We start from the raw sequence: 16,469 nt of genomic DNA on the forward strand, positions 1-16,469 counted from the left end.
TCTTTGCCTAGATGTCAAATTTAAAAAAAAAACAACAGTTGCATAATATTGTATGAATATTCCTAAGAACATTGGTTTTAGGATCCTATAGACAAGGGCGCCAGGGCCCCACGCGCCGCGCGTCTTATGAAAGTTGATTTCGATCTCACTGGCAGTCGACAAATAAAGAGTGCTGCTGGCGTAGAAAAAGTATAGTCAGAGCTGCAGTTGGTACGATAAAAAAATTCTGCTCGTTGACTGTAATGGTTGAATTAAGATTTCGTGTACCAAACTGTAATTGAGTATTTTTCATGTATGGGCTCCCAACTCAACTACTTATAATATTAATTTCGGAACGGTTTAGTCAACTATAATGAAATTGACCAATCACAGCTTGCCGCGGTCAAAAGGTTGAAACAAAACGATAGCTCAAATTAATTATTTATTTTTAGATTGTACAGTAGAAACAATTGCTTCATAACTGTAATAAATGTTTTAAGTACCTGAATATGTAAAAAAAATTGTTTACATTAATTTAACTACCTAAAAAAATACACTATAGACACACCACGTATTAAACGCGTGTTTTCTTTGTACTTATCACAAGAGATTCATTTCTCGAATACTCGAGGCATTGAGTTTTTTTTTCCCCGTCTCGACGTAGTAAAAAACCTAAAACGAGACGAATTCTTTAGACATTTGAGGGCAGTAAATAGTTCAAATGTTTCAAAACATGAAAATCGGTTGTAGTCAGCACGATAGGGGACGGATCACGGCAGTTTTTTAAGTAATAATAATCATAAGTCATAAACGCACATGTGACACCCTTAATATAGCAACATCCATAGACTACGAAAACCGCTTACCGTTGTTTGTTAGTCTCCATAGGCTACGGTGGCCAAAATTGAGAAAAACTTTCTGAAAATGGAATTTAGCATGGATCAAGTACCAGGGCCTCATAAGTTACGAGAAGGTATCGTTGACCACCCCGCCAGGTCCCGGCGGCCGGGCGGGACTCGGATCGGAACCCACTAGTCAGCCTTTATAATGGGTTGGCTGTACACTGGGATTGGTACACAGGGGGGTGATTATTGGCAAAAAGGCCCTTTCATTATATTTAATGGAATATTTCCAAAAGCAAAATTCAATAACGTTTTATTCTTAATATCCATACATAGATACATAGATATTTCGTAAAGAGGCTGACTACTCGTGCCTTTACCCTACTTTTGATTTGTTTACCTATAAGATTTTATTAGTTTAAAGTATTATTTTTGTTGACTCGTAGAAAAAAGTATTGTATACAATAGTGATATAATCAAGCTTTTCAATCTGGTACCTCACTTAGGCAACTCAGCAAGCTTCGTTGCCTAAATACGGTACTCGACTGAAAAGCTCTCTATTATATAACGATTGTATAAAATACTAATGACTGTAGATAGTCTTTTAATGACGTTATGCGTTGTTATGGTCTTGCGAACCGAATTCGAATAAAAACCTTTAAAGGCTTTAAAGTGTAATTAAGAATTAGTATATATTGCTGCAGTATAATTTGGTTGTCTGGTTTGTACATAATGATAATATCAGACTGATATTTTAAATATACTTAACATTGATTGTAGATGTGATCCTTCGAACCGGATTTTAAAGAAAAGTAATCGTTTGTTGTTTTAGAACGCGCGTTGCTTTTAAATGTATCTTTAGAGTTGGACGTTGACTCGTGAGCACTTAACAAACAAACTATTACCACGGCACGTTTTTTTCGTACATGGTAAGCATTGTAAAATAGTCAAAGTCAAGACGACAACTTTCTGCGGTTGCCCTTCAAACCAGATATTCCCACAAAAGCAGCAGGTATATAGTAAAATAGTACTAACGTCCAAGGTAAACGGCGACGGCAGCCAACAAAAGCAGCACGAGCAGTGCAGCGAGCGCGGCGCAGCAGCCGCGGCAGGGCCGGCTGAGCTTGCGGCGGGTAAAGCGGATGTCGCTGCTCACCGACATCGTCGACTCCGGCGGCCGATGCGCGCGGCAACGCCGCGGCGCTGTCCAGCCATACCCCAACTACGAAAAAAACTCCGTAAATAACAATATTGTTGATATTGAGCAAATTGTCATCTAACTCCCAAAAATAGCTGACAATTAATGATCGAGAAATATCTGAAGAACAGTAAATGTGATACTATGTACAGGTAAGTTAATTGGAAGTAAAAACCAGAGAAGGATAAAAAAGGTAGATAAAGAAGCCCAAGTTCCGGGACAAAGCTTAGTACAAGTTATCAAAGTTATGAAAAAGTTACAGTTCATATAGATGTGATGCTGATTAAGATAATGGAATTTTCGTACGATTTTGGGTTTAAAGAAAATTGGAGCGTGTAAAGGAAAGTAATTTAATACATCTATTCTACTTCACCAAGTAGATACCTGTCTAAAGCCTGACCAGTAATATATGATCACGCGTCATATTGCGGAATTTCTTTGGAACTAAATTTTTCATACTAAACTGAACTGTCACCCTGTACATGAGAATAACAGCGCCCGCTTGACAATGATCATATACTTCTGGTCGGAGTTTACATACCTAACTTACAAAACAAGCAGGCAATTAACCAAGTATTCAGAGCCAATCATGACAAATTGCTCAAAAATCGTGACATCTGTAGCCAATTAACAGACAAATGAGCCAGATTTTGTCGACACTGCTTTAGAACTAATTTTCTGCCTGCCAGTCATTCAGCTCAAATGGAATGCGGGAATGAGATTGAATGAAACACTTCATCTCCTTTTGTCATACAGACAATAAAGCATGTAAGTTATACATAGTATATAATGGATTACGTGCGAATAAACATCGAGGACGCATAATTGAAGTTGGGCGATGAATACATTAAGTCCATCAGCTTAGATGCACCTGCTAAGCTGAAAGCCGTGAACTCATTTCCCGTATTTGGTAAGCATTCTCAGCATATTACCTAACCTACGGCTACAAACTAACTTACTTTTGTTTTGGGTTAATTGTTTTACCCACGCTTTGGATTCTCTTTCTGATGTAAATAGTGTAGTTCAAAGAGTCAAAGACCAACATATTACGTTCTAATGACGCCTATGAGTAATGTAGAGTTGTACGTAGACGTTAATAATACGTTATAAAATGTCTGTGCATTAAATCAAGCGAATACGGTACCAGCACTTAGTCCTTAAAAAGAGTAATTATGTGCATTCTAAAATACATAAAGTATAACAACAAATAGGAGAATAAAATGTCGCTACGCAGACGCACAAGAATGTAACATACTAGATTGTTTCTCAAAGTGGCTCGCGGTTTAACCCTGCGGTTAACTCGAATCGTCTACAGCCACATTAGAATGAATATCATTTTGACTCATTAAACCTTCCAATAAAAGGCGCTGGTGGCCTAGCAGTAAAAGCGTGCGACATGCGATCCGGAGATCGCGGGTTCAAATTCCGGCTCATACCAATGAGTTTTTCGGAACTTATGTTCGAAATATATCATTTGATATTTACCAGCCGCTTTTCGGTGAAGCAAAACCTCGTGAGAAAACTGGACTAATCCCGATAAGGCCTAGTATACCCTCTGGGTTGGAAGGTCAGATGGCGGTCGCGTTTTCGTAAAAACTAATGCTTACGCTAATTCTAAGGATTAGTTGCCAAGCAGACCCCAGGCTTAATGTGCGGTGACAAAAATGCCGGGACAGCGCGAGGAATATGATGATGAAACCTCCTAATATCTAAGTACCTATATATATATTACATCTAAGAAGTTAGCTCAGGAAATACGGGTTCCTTCCGCAATCTAATGCCTCCGTAAAGTTTTAAATTTTTCAATGCAAGAGTTAATTAATAAAGTTTGTCATGTTACAAACTCGGACCAAATATCCTTTAGTTAGAGCTTTATAAATAATATTAACATGGTACCTTTAAATATATACAAAATGACAAAAAGCGATACGAAATGCCAAAAGTTGCGACAACGGGAATGCAACATTGCAAGAACGCTACCATTATACTTCAAGTTGGAAGTAATTGAATGCCAGATCAGATAATGTTAAAATGGACGGTTGTGTAAGGCGCTAATACACTTCCAGCTTATTGTTGAAAACATATTAGGGTCTTACAACGTGGTAGTAATATTTAAAAAAAAACTATAATTGTTCTTGGAGAGGTTCTTGTTGCCAATTTCCTATTTTCTGCACTTGTATCGAAATAGTACATTACGATACAAGTGCGAAAAATAGGAAATTCGAAACGAGTGGCGATAAATTAAAACACGACCAAAGGGACTGTTTTAAATCGACACGAGTTTTGAAAACTTCTTTTTTGAATATATGGATGTCCTGTAGTTTCCGTATGCTTTCGGGTAAATTATTATAAATTCGGGGTTCTATTCCAAATATACTTTTAGAGAGAAGAGCTGTTTTGTATAGTTTATTTTTTATGTTGTCAATTTTACGTGCACTGTTAAATATTGTATATTGACTTATATTGCTTTTCACATACAATGCTGTACCAATGCAATACCATATGTACTGTAAATAACTATTTCAACACACTTGCTCAAAACGACATTTTTATTCCACCGATTTTTGGCTCATAATCCTATATATTAAACACGCGTACTATTTCAGTATAACACCCGTGTTTTTTCATTAGGTATATTATCCGACTGAGTTAAGAACGTACATTTTTTTTATCCAACTATTAGGTTTCAAATGTTAGTTCAAAGAGGTTTTATCACACCAAACATAATTTATATGAGAATGAGAATGATTTATTGCAGTACTGTGTACATTTGTAGATGGTATAGACTAGATTTTGCTTGGTGCGCGGGGCCCGTGGGCCCCGCGGTGTGCATGGTGCTGTAGTTGGTATTGTTGTTTTTGTAGTTGGTGCTGTTGTTGATGTTGTTGTTGATGAGTTATTGTTGTAGGTGCCGTTGTTTGAGTGAAAAAGTTTGTTTTCCAAAGGGAAGAAGTGTTGCAGTTGTACTTTTGTTGCGCGTGCGAGCATGCACTCGGCCTTGCGTATGTTGTTATTAATATTGTTGTTTATGTGTTGTTGTTGTAGTGTTTGTTGTTGTTGCTGTTGTTTAGTTGTAAAAGTTTGTGTTTTCCAAAGGGAAAAGGTAAAGCAGTTGTACTTTTGCTTGCAAGGAATGGTCCGCGTGCGAGCACGCACTCCCGCAGCTCGGCCTTCGGCCTCGCGTGCTTGGGCGATCCAATGGGACGCTCCGGGCCTTCGGCCCTACGCGGAGCTCGGCCTTCGGCCTTCGCAATATAGTTACTTTGGGGGTTGAAGGGAAGTTGGAGCGTAAACACGACCCAATAGTAAAAGTGTCTTGACAAGCTCACGTCGGGCCTACGGCCTTCGGCCTCCGGCCCGCCGTTTCGCTTGTCTAAGACACTTTTACTATTGGGTCGTGTTTAAGCTCCAACTTCCCCGCTGGCGAACTTCGAAGGGGACGCTTCGGGCCTTCGGCCCTACGCGGAGCTCGGCCTTCGGCCTTCGCTAGCCTCGACGCTTCGCCGTCGGGCCTTCGGCCCGCCGGCTCCGCTTATTAAGACAGTTGACTTGTTGCCGGTTCGCTTTATAACTTTTCCCGTTATTTTTGTTGTTATTAATATAAAGAAGATTTGTTTTCCAAAGGGGAAAGTTAATGCGGTTGTACTTCCGCTTTGGGCCGCACTCTCGCAGCTCGGCCTTCGGCCTCGCGTGCTTGGGCGATCCAATGGGACGCTCCGTGCCTTCGGCCCTACGCGGAGCTCGGCCTTCGGCCTTCGCTGGGTTTCGAAGCTCAGCGTCGGGCCTTCGGCCCGCCGCTTCGCTTATTAAAACAGTTAACTTGTAACCGGTTCGCTCTATAAATGCATTTTTCCCGTTATTTTTAGTATAAAGAATATTTGTTTTCCAAAGGTGAAATGTAATGCGGTTGTACTTCCGCTTTGGGCCGCACTCTCGCAGCTCGGCCTTCGGCCTCGCGTGCTTGGCCGAACCAGTGGGACGCTCCGGGCCTTCGGCCCTACGCGGAGCTCGGCCTTCGGCCTTCGCTGGGTTTCGAAGCTCAGCGTCGGGCCTTCGGCCCGCCGCTTCGCTTATTAAGACACTCGGGGAGGGTTGGTTTCGCTTCGGGATTAGTGCGGGAAGTTGGAGCTTAAACACGACCCAATAGTAAAAGTGTCTTGACAAGCTCACGTCGGGCCTACGGCCTTTGGCCTTCGGCCCGCCGTTTCGCTTGTCTAAGACACTTTTCCTATTGGGTCGTGTTTAAGCTCCAACTTCCCCCTCTCAGGTGACGCTTCGGGCCTTCGGCCCTACGCGGAGCTCGGCCTTCGGCCTTCGCTGGCCTCGACGCGTCGCCGTCGGGCCTTCGGCCCGCCGGCTCCGCTTATCAAGACAGTCGACTTGGTAGAACGCTTGGGAGCACCGTACGCACGCAGCTCGGCCTTCGGCCTCGCTTTTAGTTACTGGGGGTTGCACGCTTGGGGGTCGGGGTGAAGGCTCCGGGCCTTCGGCCCTCCGCCGGGGTCGGCCTTCGGCCTCCCAGCCTGAAGCTCGCCCTTCGGGCTCGCTTAACCTACTTGGAAATTTTACTTTGCCCCTGTCCGCCGCCATTTTGGATTTTTCCAAAAAACTTTTTTTCATATGGTAATCTTGGCCCCCCAGGCTCGCCGCATGCAAAATTTCAGCGCGCTCGGACCAACATTAAAAAAAGAAAAAAAAAAAGTCGGCCATTTTGTTTTTTTTTTGATGCAGTTTTATTTGTCTCGGGGCCCTCTATGACATTTGGTCGAGCACCCCCCACCTATCACGCACCGTTTGAGAGTTGCCATACAAAAGTAAACTGGCCATTTTTCCGCCATCTTGGATTTTTACCAAAATTTTTTTTTTTCGTACGAGTCATTGGGGCTCCGAGATACCGCGACCGAAATTTCAGAGCGCTCGGACCTTTTTGAAGTTTTAGAAAAAAAAAAAGTCGGCCATTTTGAATTTTTTTTTTCTTATTCAGATTCCACTCGGAGCCCTCTATGACATTTGGTCGAGCTCCCCCGACCTATCTCTCACCGTTTAGCATGTGGGGGATTCGAAAAAAAATCCCATACAAATTTTTTTTCGAGCTAAAAAAAAATAAAAAATTTTTTTCGAACGCGGGGGCCCATATGTACCCACGTACCGGTTCTCGGCGCTCTCGGACCGTTTTGAAATTTCGGCGCCATTTTGAGTCGGCCATTTTGAATTTTTTTAAATGCCATTACATTTGTCTCGGGGCCCTCTATGACATTTGGTCGAGCACCCCCCACCTATCTGTCACCGTTTAAAAGTTGCCATACAAAATAAAAGTGGCCATGGTGTCCGCCATCTTGGATTTTTTCCAAATTTTTTTTTTCCATACCGATCTAGAGGGCCCCGAGATTCCGTGACCGAAATTTGAGCGCGCCGGGACCGACTTGAAAATCGGCCGCCATTTTGAATCCGCCATTTTGAAAAAAAAAATGGCGGCCTCCGAAACTGCCCGGGGTCCTCTGTGACATTTGGTCGAGCACCCCCCCACTATCTCCCACCGTTTAGCCGGGCCGTCAAACATTTTTCTGTCCCGATCCGGTAGACCGAAAGTCGGATTTTTCCGGAGGTCACCGGACCGCCCCCTGTACGACCGTACCAACCTCGAATCCCCCCCGCGCCTCCTTCCGGGAGAACAATTCGTGTCGATTAGTGTTCGGGCTGCAGCTTTATATAATATAGATTAAATTATCTCGTAAATTACATTAATGAATAAACATAACATTTTATCGATTTGATTTCCATCCGTCGAATGGAAATACGAAAATATTAGCTTTTTAGGGTTCCGTAGCCAAATGGCATAAAACGGAACCCTTATAGTTTCGCCATGTCCGTCTGTCTGTCTGTCTGTATGTCTGTCCGAGGCTTTGCTCCGTGGTCGTTAGTGCTAGAAAGCTGAAATTTGGCATGGATATATAAATCAATAAAGCCGACAAAGTCGTATAATAAAATCTAAAATTTTTTTTTTTAGGGTACCTCCCCTACACGTAAAGTGGGGGTGAATTTTTTTTTTCGTTTTAACCCTAGAGTGTGGGGTATCGTTGGAAAGGTCTTTCAAAACTAATAGGGGTTTTCAAGAAACATTTTTTGATAAAGTGAATATATTCGGAGATAATCGCTCCGAAAGAAAAAAAAAATGTGTCCCCCCCCCTCTAACTTTTGAACCATAGGTCCAAAAAATATGAAAAAAATCGTGGAAGTAGAGCTTAAGAAAGACATTAAATGAAAACTATAGCAGATATGATCAGTTTAGCTGTTTTTGAGTTATCGCAAAAAGTTTTCCTTTCATAGTAAAAAGACTTAATTTAATTAGGTACTGATTATGCAAATTTGCCTATTTGTTTAACTCGGGTGAAAGGTACCGTTTCATCCCTTGGTTAACAATTTACTATACTTTAAGCTCCAGTTTAGCTTATTGTGACGGAAGAGTAACTACGGAACCCTACACTGAGCGTGGCCCGACATGCTCTTGGCCGGTTTTTTTACCATTTTTTAATTGGCTGTTAGTCGATTTCGTTCGCGCCTTTGCCATGCGCGCGCATTGGAATCGTGCGTAAAAAAATAACGCGCCAGCCATTTTCCGTATTTATCATAAAATTGGAATAGTTTAGTATGTTTTTAGTTTATATACAGGGCGTCCCAAGACTAAGGGACATCAAGGGAAAGTACCTTAAATATCGTAGTTAGGATATTTCCTTCGGACGCCCTGTATCTGCCCTGTATTTACGAAAATGTCATTTTCAAGCATTGAAAATGAAGAACACATAAAATTGACGCTGCCAGTAATACTAATATAGGCAAGATCCGAGAACGATAGCCTTTTACCATCTAAATCGGGTGAAAAATAATTGGCGGCATATAAAACTTTTATTCAATGGAAAATCAGCAAAAACGCCCAGTCTTTTTGCAAAACGTGTTGGTAGCGTACTTCAATGAACTGGCGAATAAGTGTCTACAAGCCCAGAACGCCATGGTACAATTATTCGATGTTAAAACTGTAAGCCAACATTTTGGAAAATTGTACTTCTACTGTTTTGTCAAAAAAAACTAATTTATAAGTTTTGTTTTTTCCTCACAAGTGTGTTGAAAAACGTCGTATGAAACGTGTGTGCATTGGTCATTGTCATTATCCACATCGGCTTTCTTATTGCGCGCTCGCTTACAGCTCGCGCGCACAATATCACCTTGTGTGTAATGGCCAATTTAGCACACATCATAATGTACTATTATATATAGGCACACATATGTATATCTTGATAGCAATAGCAACTTTTAGGAATTAGTAGTAAACGATCACGCAAAGCATGCATCCGTAAGTGATGTTGGAAAATACCGTTTCTTAAATATATCATAGTACGGTTGTTAGTTGTTTAGGGTATCTAATATAGGGTAAAGGCACCAGTAGTCAGCCTTTTTACGAAATTTCTATGTTCAAGAACATCTCATTTGCCCACTAATTGACCAATAAGAATTATGAATGTTTTTTACTCATCAATAATTTAATAAAGTTTAATTTTTATAAAGAATAAAACGTAATTTAATTTAGCTTATGGAAATATTTCATTAAATATAATGCAAGGGCCTTTTTGCCAGTAATCAGCCCCCTGTCTACCAATACACAGCCTTTAAGTACCCAGTCTACTGCCATCCCATTTTAACGGCTGGCTATTGGGTTCTGAGTTCCGTGATCTCAGTGTCCAGTGGTCAGCCACAGGATGACTACTGGGTATTTGATGTATTTCAATGAAATAAAGTCATAATAATGTAAATATTTAAAGATGCTTGATTTAACGTCTTACATTGCATTTGAAAATAAAAAAAAATTGAAACCTATGCTCAGCCTCTATCGGCTGACTTCTGGGTTTACGACCTTTTTAAAATTACTGCCTCAAACCCAGCAGTCGGCCAGGGGAGGCTGACTATTGGATTTTGTACAAAAAAGTAGTTCCCAATAGGCAGCCCCCTTAAAAATGTTACTTTAATATGGATTTATATTAATTTTTTACTTTTTCCAGATAAATTAAGTATTAATTACGTGAAGCAGTGCACATGCTTTAAAAAAAATATCACAATTCGGCTGCTAACGTCTGATCAAAATACCATGTGACGCTCCAAAAAAAAATGGCGCATATGACATATATCCCTTCATGTCAGAAGACAGCACTTCTTTGAAGTAGTGTTGTGGTTTATGTTAAACAATTCTTTTAAAATTAAGTTACTTTTCAATTCATACTTTATTAATCTATGTATAATAACACCTACTTTTACCATCGTGAGGAAACCGGACTAATCCCAACAAGGCCTAGTTTATCCTCTGGGTTGGAAGGTCTGATGGCAGTCGCTTTCGTAAAAACTAGTGCCTACGCCAAATCTTGGGATCAGTTGTCAAGCGGACCCCAGGCTCCCATGAGCCGTGGCAAATGCCGGGACAACGCGAGGAAGAAGAAGAAGAATAACACCTACTTTTGGCATACAAATCTGAAAAACTTTGATATTTACAAGCAAAAATAAGTAAGAAAGGCTGACCACTGGTGCATGGCTGAGCACTGGTGCCTTTACCTTATGTAAAGTGGGGATGATTTTATCTTCGCTTAAAAGTCTTGGTGAGGGATGTCTTTGAATAGAATAGATTTTTCATAACTGAGAACCATTCTTAACGATATAAGTTTGTGACTTAGTATCTATTTCCAAAATAGTAGGTACCTAAGTAAGTTAATAGGTTTACCTATAGTAGAGGCTATTTATACCCACCCCCATTGATCTATAAGATCTTACCTACGAGTACTTTGTTACCTACATACATAATATATGTACATTACCTCTTAGCCCGTCACAGACGGAGGGATAATATAAACGATATCTTATAGCAAGGCATCTTACGATATATTTCGCGTACCATTTGACAGAGTTTACACACGAAGCTATAATATACTATATTTTGGTATCTTACGATATCTTGTAGTAAAGCATCTTACGACGCCTAGCGATATACAGCTTGGTATACCTATTACGATATATTTTGGTAAGTATATTTGGTCTCTCTCACAATTTAGGTAGGTACTAGACAGGCAACGATATATACACGGTGCCCGCGAGGAAACGGAAACAAATTAACCACGTATTGGTATCGTTGGCGTGTGTTATAAGAAGGGTGGCGCTGCTGACGCCGTGCGTTATCAAACCGCGCGTTAATTAATTCGTAAAAATAGTAAAAGTTAAACTAAAGTGACAAAAAAGTGTTTTAAATGATAGACTAAAGTGTAATTGATAACAGTAAATGTTATCTCAATAAACTGTAGTGTTACAACGTCGCTGCTGGTTCAAATAGTGTGCCCTTACTTAAATCTTTCAAATTGTGACTTTTTACGTAAAAACTATAATATTATTCCACCTATCTCATTACAGTGATTAAAAATAGTGTTTACATGCGTATATAAACAAAGATTCATGCTCTAAATTAGTGCGAATATCGAAAAAATTCAAATTACATAACTGCCGCCGAAAGGACGCTACCTACTACGGTCAATGACCTGTAGCCAAAATTTTGTAAATATTGTAAAAAAATGCCATATAGGCGAACAGGATTGTTTATAAGTGCAGTGTAGTTATAATCTCAGTGTTTTGGCAATATTGACATCATTAATAAAGTGAATTATCCAAGCTAAACATTTGATAAATTGAACTTAAAGTTGCCGCTTAAACCTTAAACCTTGCGTAATTACTCATTACAGTGATCAAAAACAGTGTTCACTTACTTACATAAACAAGGATTTATACACAGAATTAGTGTAAATATCGAAAAAATTCAAATTAAATAACTGCTGCCGAATGGACGCTACCTACAAGGGTCAATGACTTTTACCCAAAACTTTGTGAATAATTGTAAATAGTACTATATAGGTGGACAGCATTGTTTATAAGTATAGTGTAATTATAATTTTAATGCATTTTGACACTATTACAGACAGACTATTATTTTACATTTGCTTAACGCTTAATCCGGCAGTGTTATCATTACCTCTACTAGAGGGACACAGAAAATACCATTAGACACAGAGATACAAGTTATGCAAATGAATGCAACAGAGAGCGCTCTTGGTACTATTTCTTACTTAAGAGGTAAAGTAAACAGCAAATAACCGTAATAATTTTACCAAGAAGAAATATTGAGTTACGAGTAAATCTGCATATTTTAAGGTAAAATGAATCCAAAGAAAATTCAGTCGCACGATTACTTAAAGTGCTCATCATGTCATAAAACCTACGATATACTGAATACTAATGTAACTTTTAAAAGATATCAGTTAATGACAAAAGAGAACAAAATAAATTGGAAATGTTCCATTTGTCATAACGCATCGCAATTGTCACAACTAAAGTCTACTCTTAACAACATAGCTGGCCCCAGTAAAATAAGGTTGCAAGAATCGCTGGTTCATACGATAAAAATGGAATCTAGACAGCTATCCCCGTCAGTAAGAAGAGTTATTACTTCAGAGCACTCTCTAGACAGCCCGAATACCACTTTGGGCGATGATACATACCGTAGCCTACCTAATATATCTATGACGGAAAGTGTTATAGTGACCGAATTAAAACACCAAGTCACGAATTTAATTACACAGTTGACCAATGCCAACACAGAGATAGACAGGCTAAACTCTGAGTCTATAGCCTTAAAAAAGGTATTAGAAGAGCAACGTTTGAAAATTCAAAATATGACTGAAAGCCATTGTAACAAGCGTCAAATGCCACCACAACAAAGCTCAAAAGGCAGAATCGACTCACCGTGTCCGAACTCATTAGAAATAGAAACTGGCTCACCCAATAAAATTCAGAATGAACTAGAATACCAACTGTCGCCCACTATAAGCAAACCAAAACATAGAAAAATAAAACAGAAAGCATTGCAGCATGTACCACAACCACAAACAATGAAAAAATGTGATGACTTGGCAAACCAGACTGCGCCCGATATTAATAAATATCGTACTATAGAACAGACAGACTACAGCACACCCGAGAATAAAAATCAACACACAACCAAGAACAAAGAAAGCACAAAAAACCGAATATGCGTCATTAGTTCCATCAGTAGCAGGAAAAGTAGGAAAATCTTGAATAGCATGCTAAATATATTTCATACATATCAGTGCTTACATATTACAACTCCTGGCGGTGGAATTAAAGAACTCGTAGCTAACGTGTACGATCATCTTCAAGGGTACACATTACAAGACTACTTCATTTTAATAATTGGAGAAGAAGATTTTAAGATATCTCAAGAATATGATCAGTCAGCACTAGTGCAAAAAGTAAAGCTTGCATTAGAAAAAATAACTCATACGAATGTAATAGTCTGCACACCTACTTACATTTGTGGTGCTCCAATATATAATTATAGAATTGAGTTATTTAATACACTCTTAAATCAAGACATCCAAGAAAATAATTATGCATACTTCTTAGATTCAAATTTTGAACTATCGTTAAACATGTTCTCATTCCGCTCAGGCAAGATCACAGATATGGGAATGGAATGCATACTCAAAAATATTGAAAGAATGGTCGAGGAAATTAAACAATCTCCTGTAAATATGGGCTCACCAGAGGATAATATGTCGACACATTTTCCCCGTGACAAACAACAGTTCAGCACGCCAGCGATACCAGCATCTACGGACAACGTGAACAACGTACCGACTAGTACACCAACAGCGGATAAGTACCATAATAGTAACATTTGTGTTCAATGTGACCATAATACTTTTTTTCGTGTATAAACATATACATGTACTTCATCAGAACATTAACGGTCTAATTAATAAAGCTAACGCACTATCTGTAAATTTGCATGAGTTATCTATATCTAAACAGCCAATTGATGTAATCTGTATCACTGAGCATAATATGAAACAAGGAGATGAAAACCAACTAACTATAGACAATTATGTACTGGCAGCATATAACTCTAGAAATAGTAGAAATGGTGGTTCTTGTATATTGGTCAGAAATATACATAAATACAAAGTGCTCACCGATATTTCAGACACTTCGGTTTCACGCTTATTTGAATGTTCTGCGATCGAGCTTACAGAAAGCAACGTAATCGTTATTTGTATATATAGAATTCCTACATACAACGCTTCTGATGTAGACATTTTTTTGAGCAAATTAGGTAATATACTTAGCCGCATTTCTGATAATAAGAAAAAAATCATAATTTGCGGTGATTTCAATATTGATACTTTAAAGCGGACGAAACACTCAATTGATTTTATTGATCTTATATCTGGTTACAACCTTCGTTTCGGTATAACGAAGCCTACAAGACTACAAAGCAATACCTGTATTGACAATATCATACACAACGTTCGTGGAGGGAAAGCACAGGTCATAGAACTTGCCCTTTCAGACCACACGGCCCAACTAATAAAATGTCCGGTAAAACCAACGTGTCTGCTGTCACATTGGTTTAGTCCCAAAAGGGATATGAGCAAAGAGAATATTGTTAAGTTTACGGAATGCTTAAATGTCCTTAACTTTAATGAAGTTTACATGTCTCATGACCCAAATGAAGCCTTTAATTATTTTAACGAACAATTTTCACTCTTTTACGACTTATGTTTTCCCTTTCTAAAATGCAAAATATCTTCCTCGACTAATCCAAAATGGATCACCCGTGGCATACGGAAATGCTGTAAAAAGAAAAGAGAATTATTATGGAAAAGTAGACACCAGCCAACCACTGACAATAAAAATGAATTTAAACACTACTCTAAAAAACTTAAAAAAATAATGTTGCTCACAAAAAAATCTCAAAATAATTTCTATATAAAAAATTCATCAAATAAGTCTAAAGCCACTTGGAATATTATAAATAGTTCAAAAATGAAACACATAAAAGATAACATTTCAGAAATCAACTTGAATGGAAAAATTATAACTGACCCTAAAGATATAGCACAGGCATTCAATAACCACTATGTTCATCTCAATACAATAGGTGTTGATTCAACTACCATAAGTAACACGACATTGACGTACACTTCTATTAATTCGATTTTTATGAAGCCAACAAATCCAGATGACATAAGAATAATTATCAACTCTCTGAAAAACACCAATAGTACAGGAAACGACGGGATAAGCACAAAAATAATTAAAACAGTTTCAGAAATTATTGCAACACCGCTTAGTTATATTATTAACATGTGTATCGAACATGGAATATTTCCGGACAAATTAAAAACGACCATCGTTCGACCTATGTATAAAAAAGGAGACAAACAAGATATAAATAATTACAGACCAGTGGCATTGATTCCTATTTTCTCCAAGATAATAGAAAAAGTAATCTATCTCAATTTAAGTAGCTTTTTTGAAACACATAACCTTTTTGCTGACGAGCAAAAAGGTTTCCGCAAAAATAAATCCATAAATATGGCCATTTATGATCTACTCAATACAATTACGACACAGTTAGATAAAAAAGTGCCTGTTACAGCATTGTATATGGATTTAACAAAAGCTTTTGATTTTGTAGATCATAAAATCTTATTATCAAAACTATATAATTATGGTATCCGCGGAAATACCTACAATCTACTACAATCCTACTTGATGAATCGAGAGCAAGTCACACAGATAACTCGAATTTGTGTTAAGTCTAAGAAAGAAGTCACGTTTTCTTCAGACTTAAAACAAATAAATTCTGGCGTCCCCCAAGGAAGTGTCTTAGGCCCGCTCCTCTTTTTAATCTACATTAATGATCTGCCAGAAGCAATCACAGATAAGATAGTTCTATTTGCAGATGATAGTACAGTGATTTTTACTAGCGAAAACCCATCATCATTTGAACCACACGTCAACAAAACAATAGAACTAATAATTGATTGGCTACAGAAAAATAATCTATCTATCAATTTAAATAAAACCAAAATAATGACCTTTAAACAGCGAAAAGAACTTATTTCTGATTTAAAAATTACATACAAAGACCAAGACATTGAGGAGACGGATGCAACAACTTTTTTAGGGCTAAGTTTAGATCGTACTTTAAGTTGGAACAACCATATAGATAACGTTTGTAAAAAGTTAAACAAATATTCATTTGCCTTGCATAATTTACGAAAAGTAGTAAATCAGTCGACTGTTTTAATCTCTTATAACGCTCACGTTACATCAACTTTGAGGTACGGGGTTATATTTTGGGGTAATGGTACTGATAGAGAATTAGTATTTAGAGCTCAAAAAAAATGCTTACGATCAGTATGTGGTATACAAAACACAGAATCATGTAAACCCTACTTCATTAAGTTAAATATTCTCACCCTTCCCTGTCTTTATATATACGAAGTCGCATTATACATTAAGTATAACCCTAACCAGTTCTCCTATTTCAATAGTTATCG

At 38.4% G+C, this 16,469-nt stretch overlaps 1 protein-coding gene across 2 annotated transcripts in view; it reads right to left on the minus strand.

The window, feature by feature from the left end:
* Window positions 1-16,469, minus strand: part of LOC133521310 (atrial natriuretic peptide-converting enzyme-like) — a 52,715-nt gene that overhangs the window by 24,749 nt on the left and 11,497 nt on the right. The window contains exon 2 of one of the 2 annotated variants that reach the window (XM_061856201.1): window positions 1,857-2,043. The exons of the other annotated variant lie outside the window; for it this stretch is intronic. Within the exon in view, the coding sequence (XP_061712185.1) occupies window positions 1,857-2,043 (187 nt within the window). The remainder of the gene's footprint in view (window positions 1-1,856; window positions 2,044-16,469) is intronic. 2 annotated transcript variants of the gene reach the window in all.

This window comes from Cydia pomonella, chromosome 9, assembly GCF_033807575.1.
Source record: "Cydia pomonella isolate Wapato2018A chromosome 9, ilCydPomo1, whole genome shotgun sequence".
Lineage (NCBI taxonomy): Eukaryota > Metazoa > Arthropoda > Insecta > Lepidoptera > Tortricidae > Cydia > Cydia pomonella.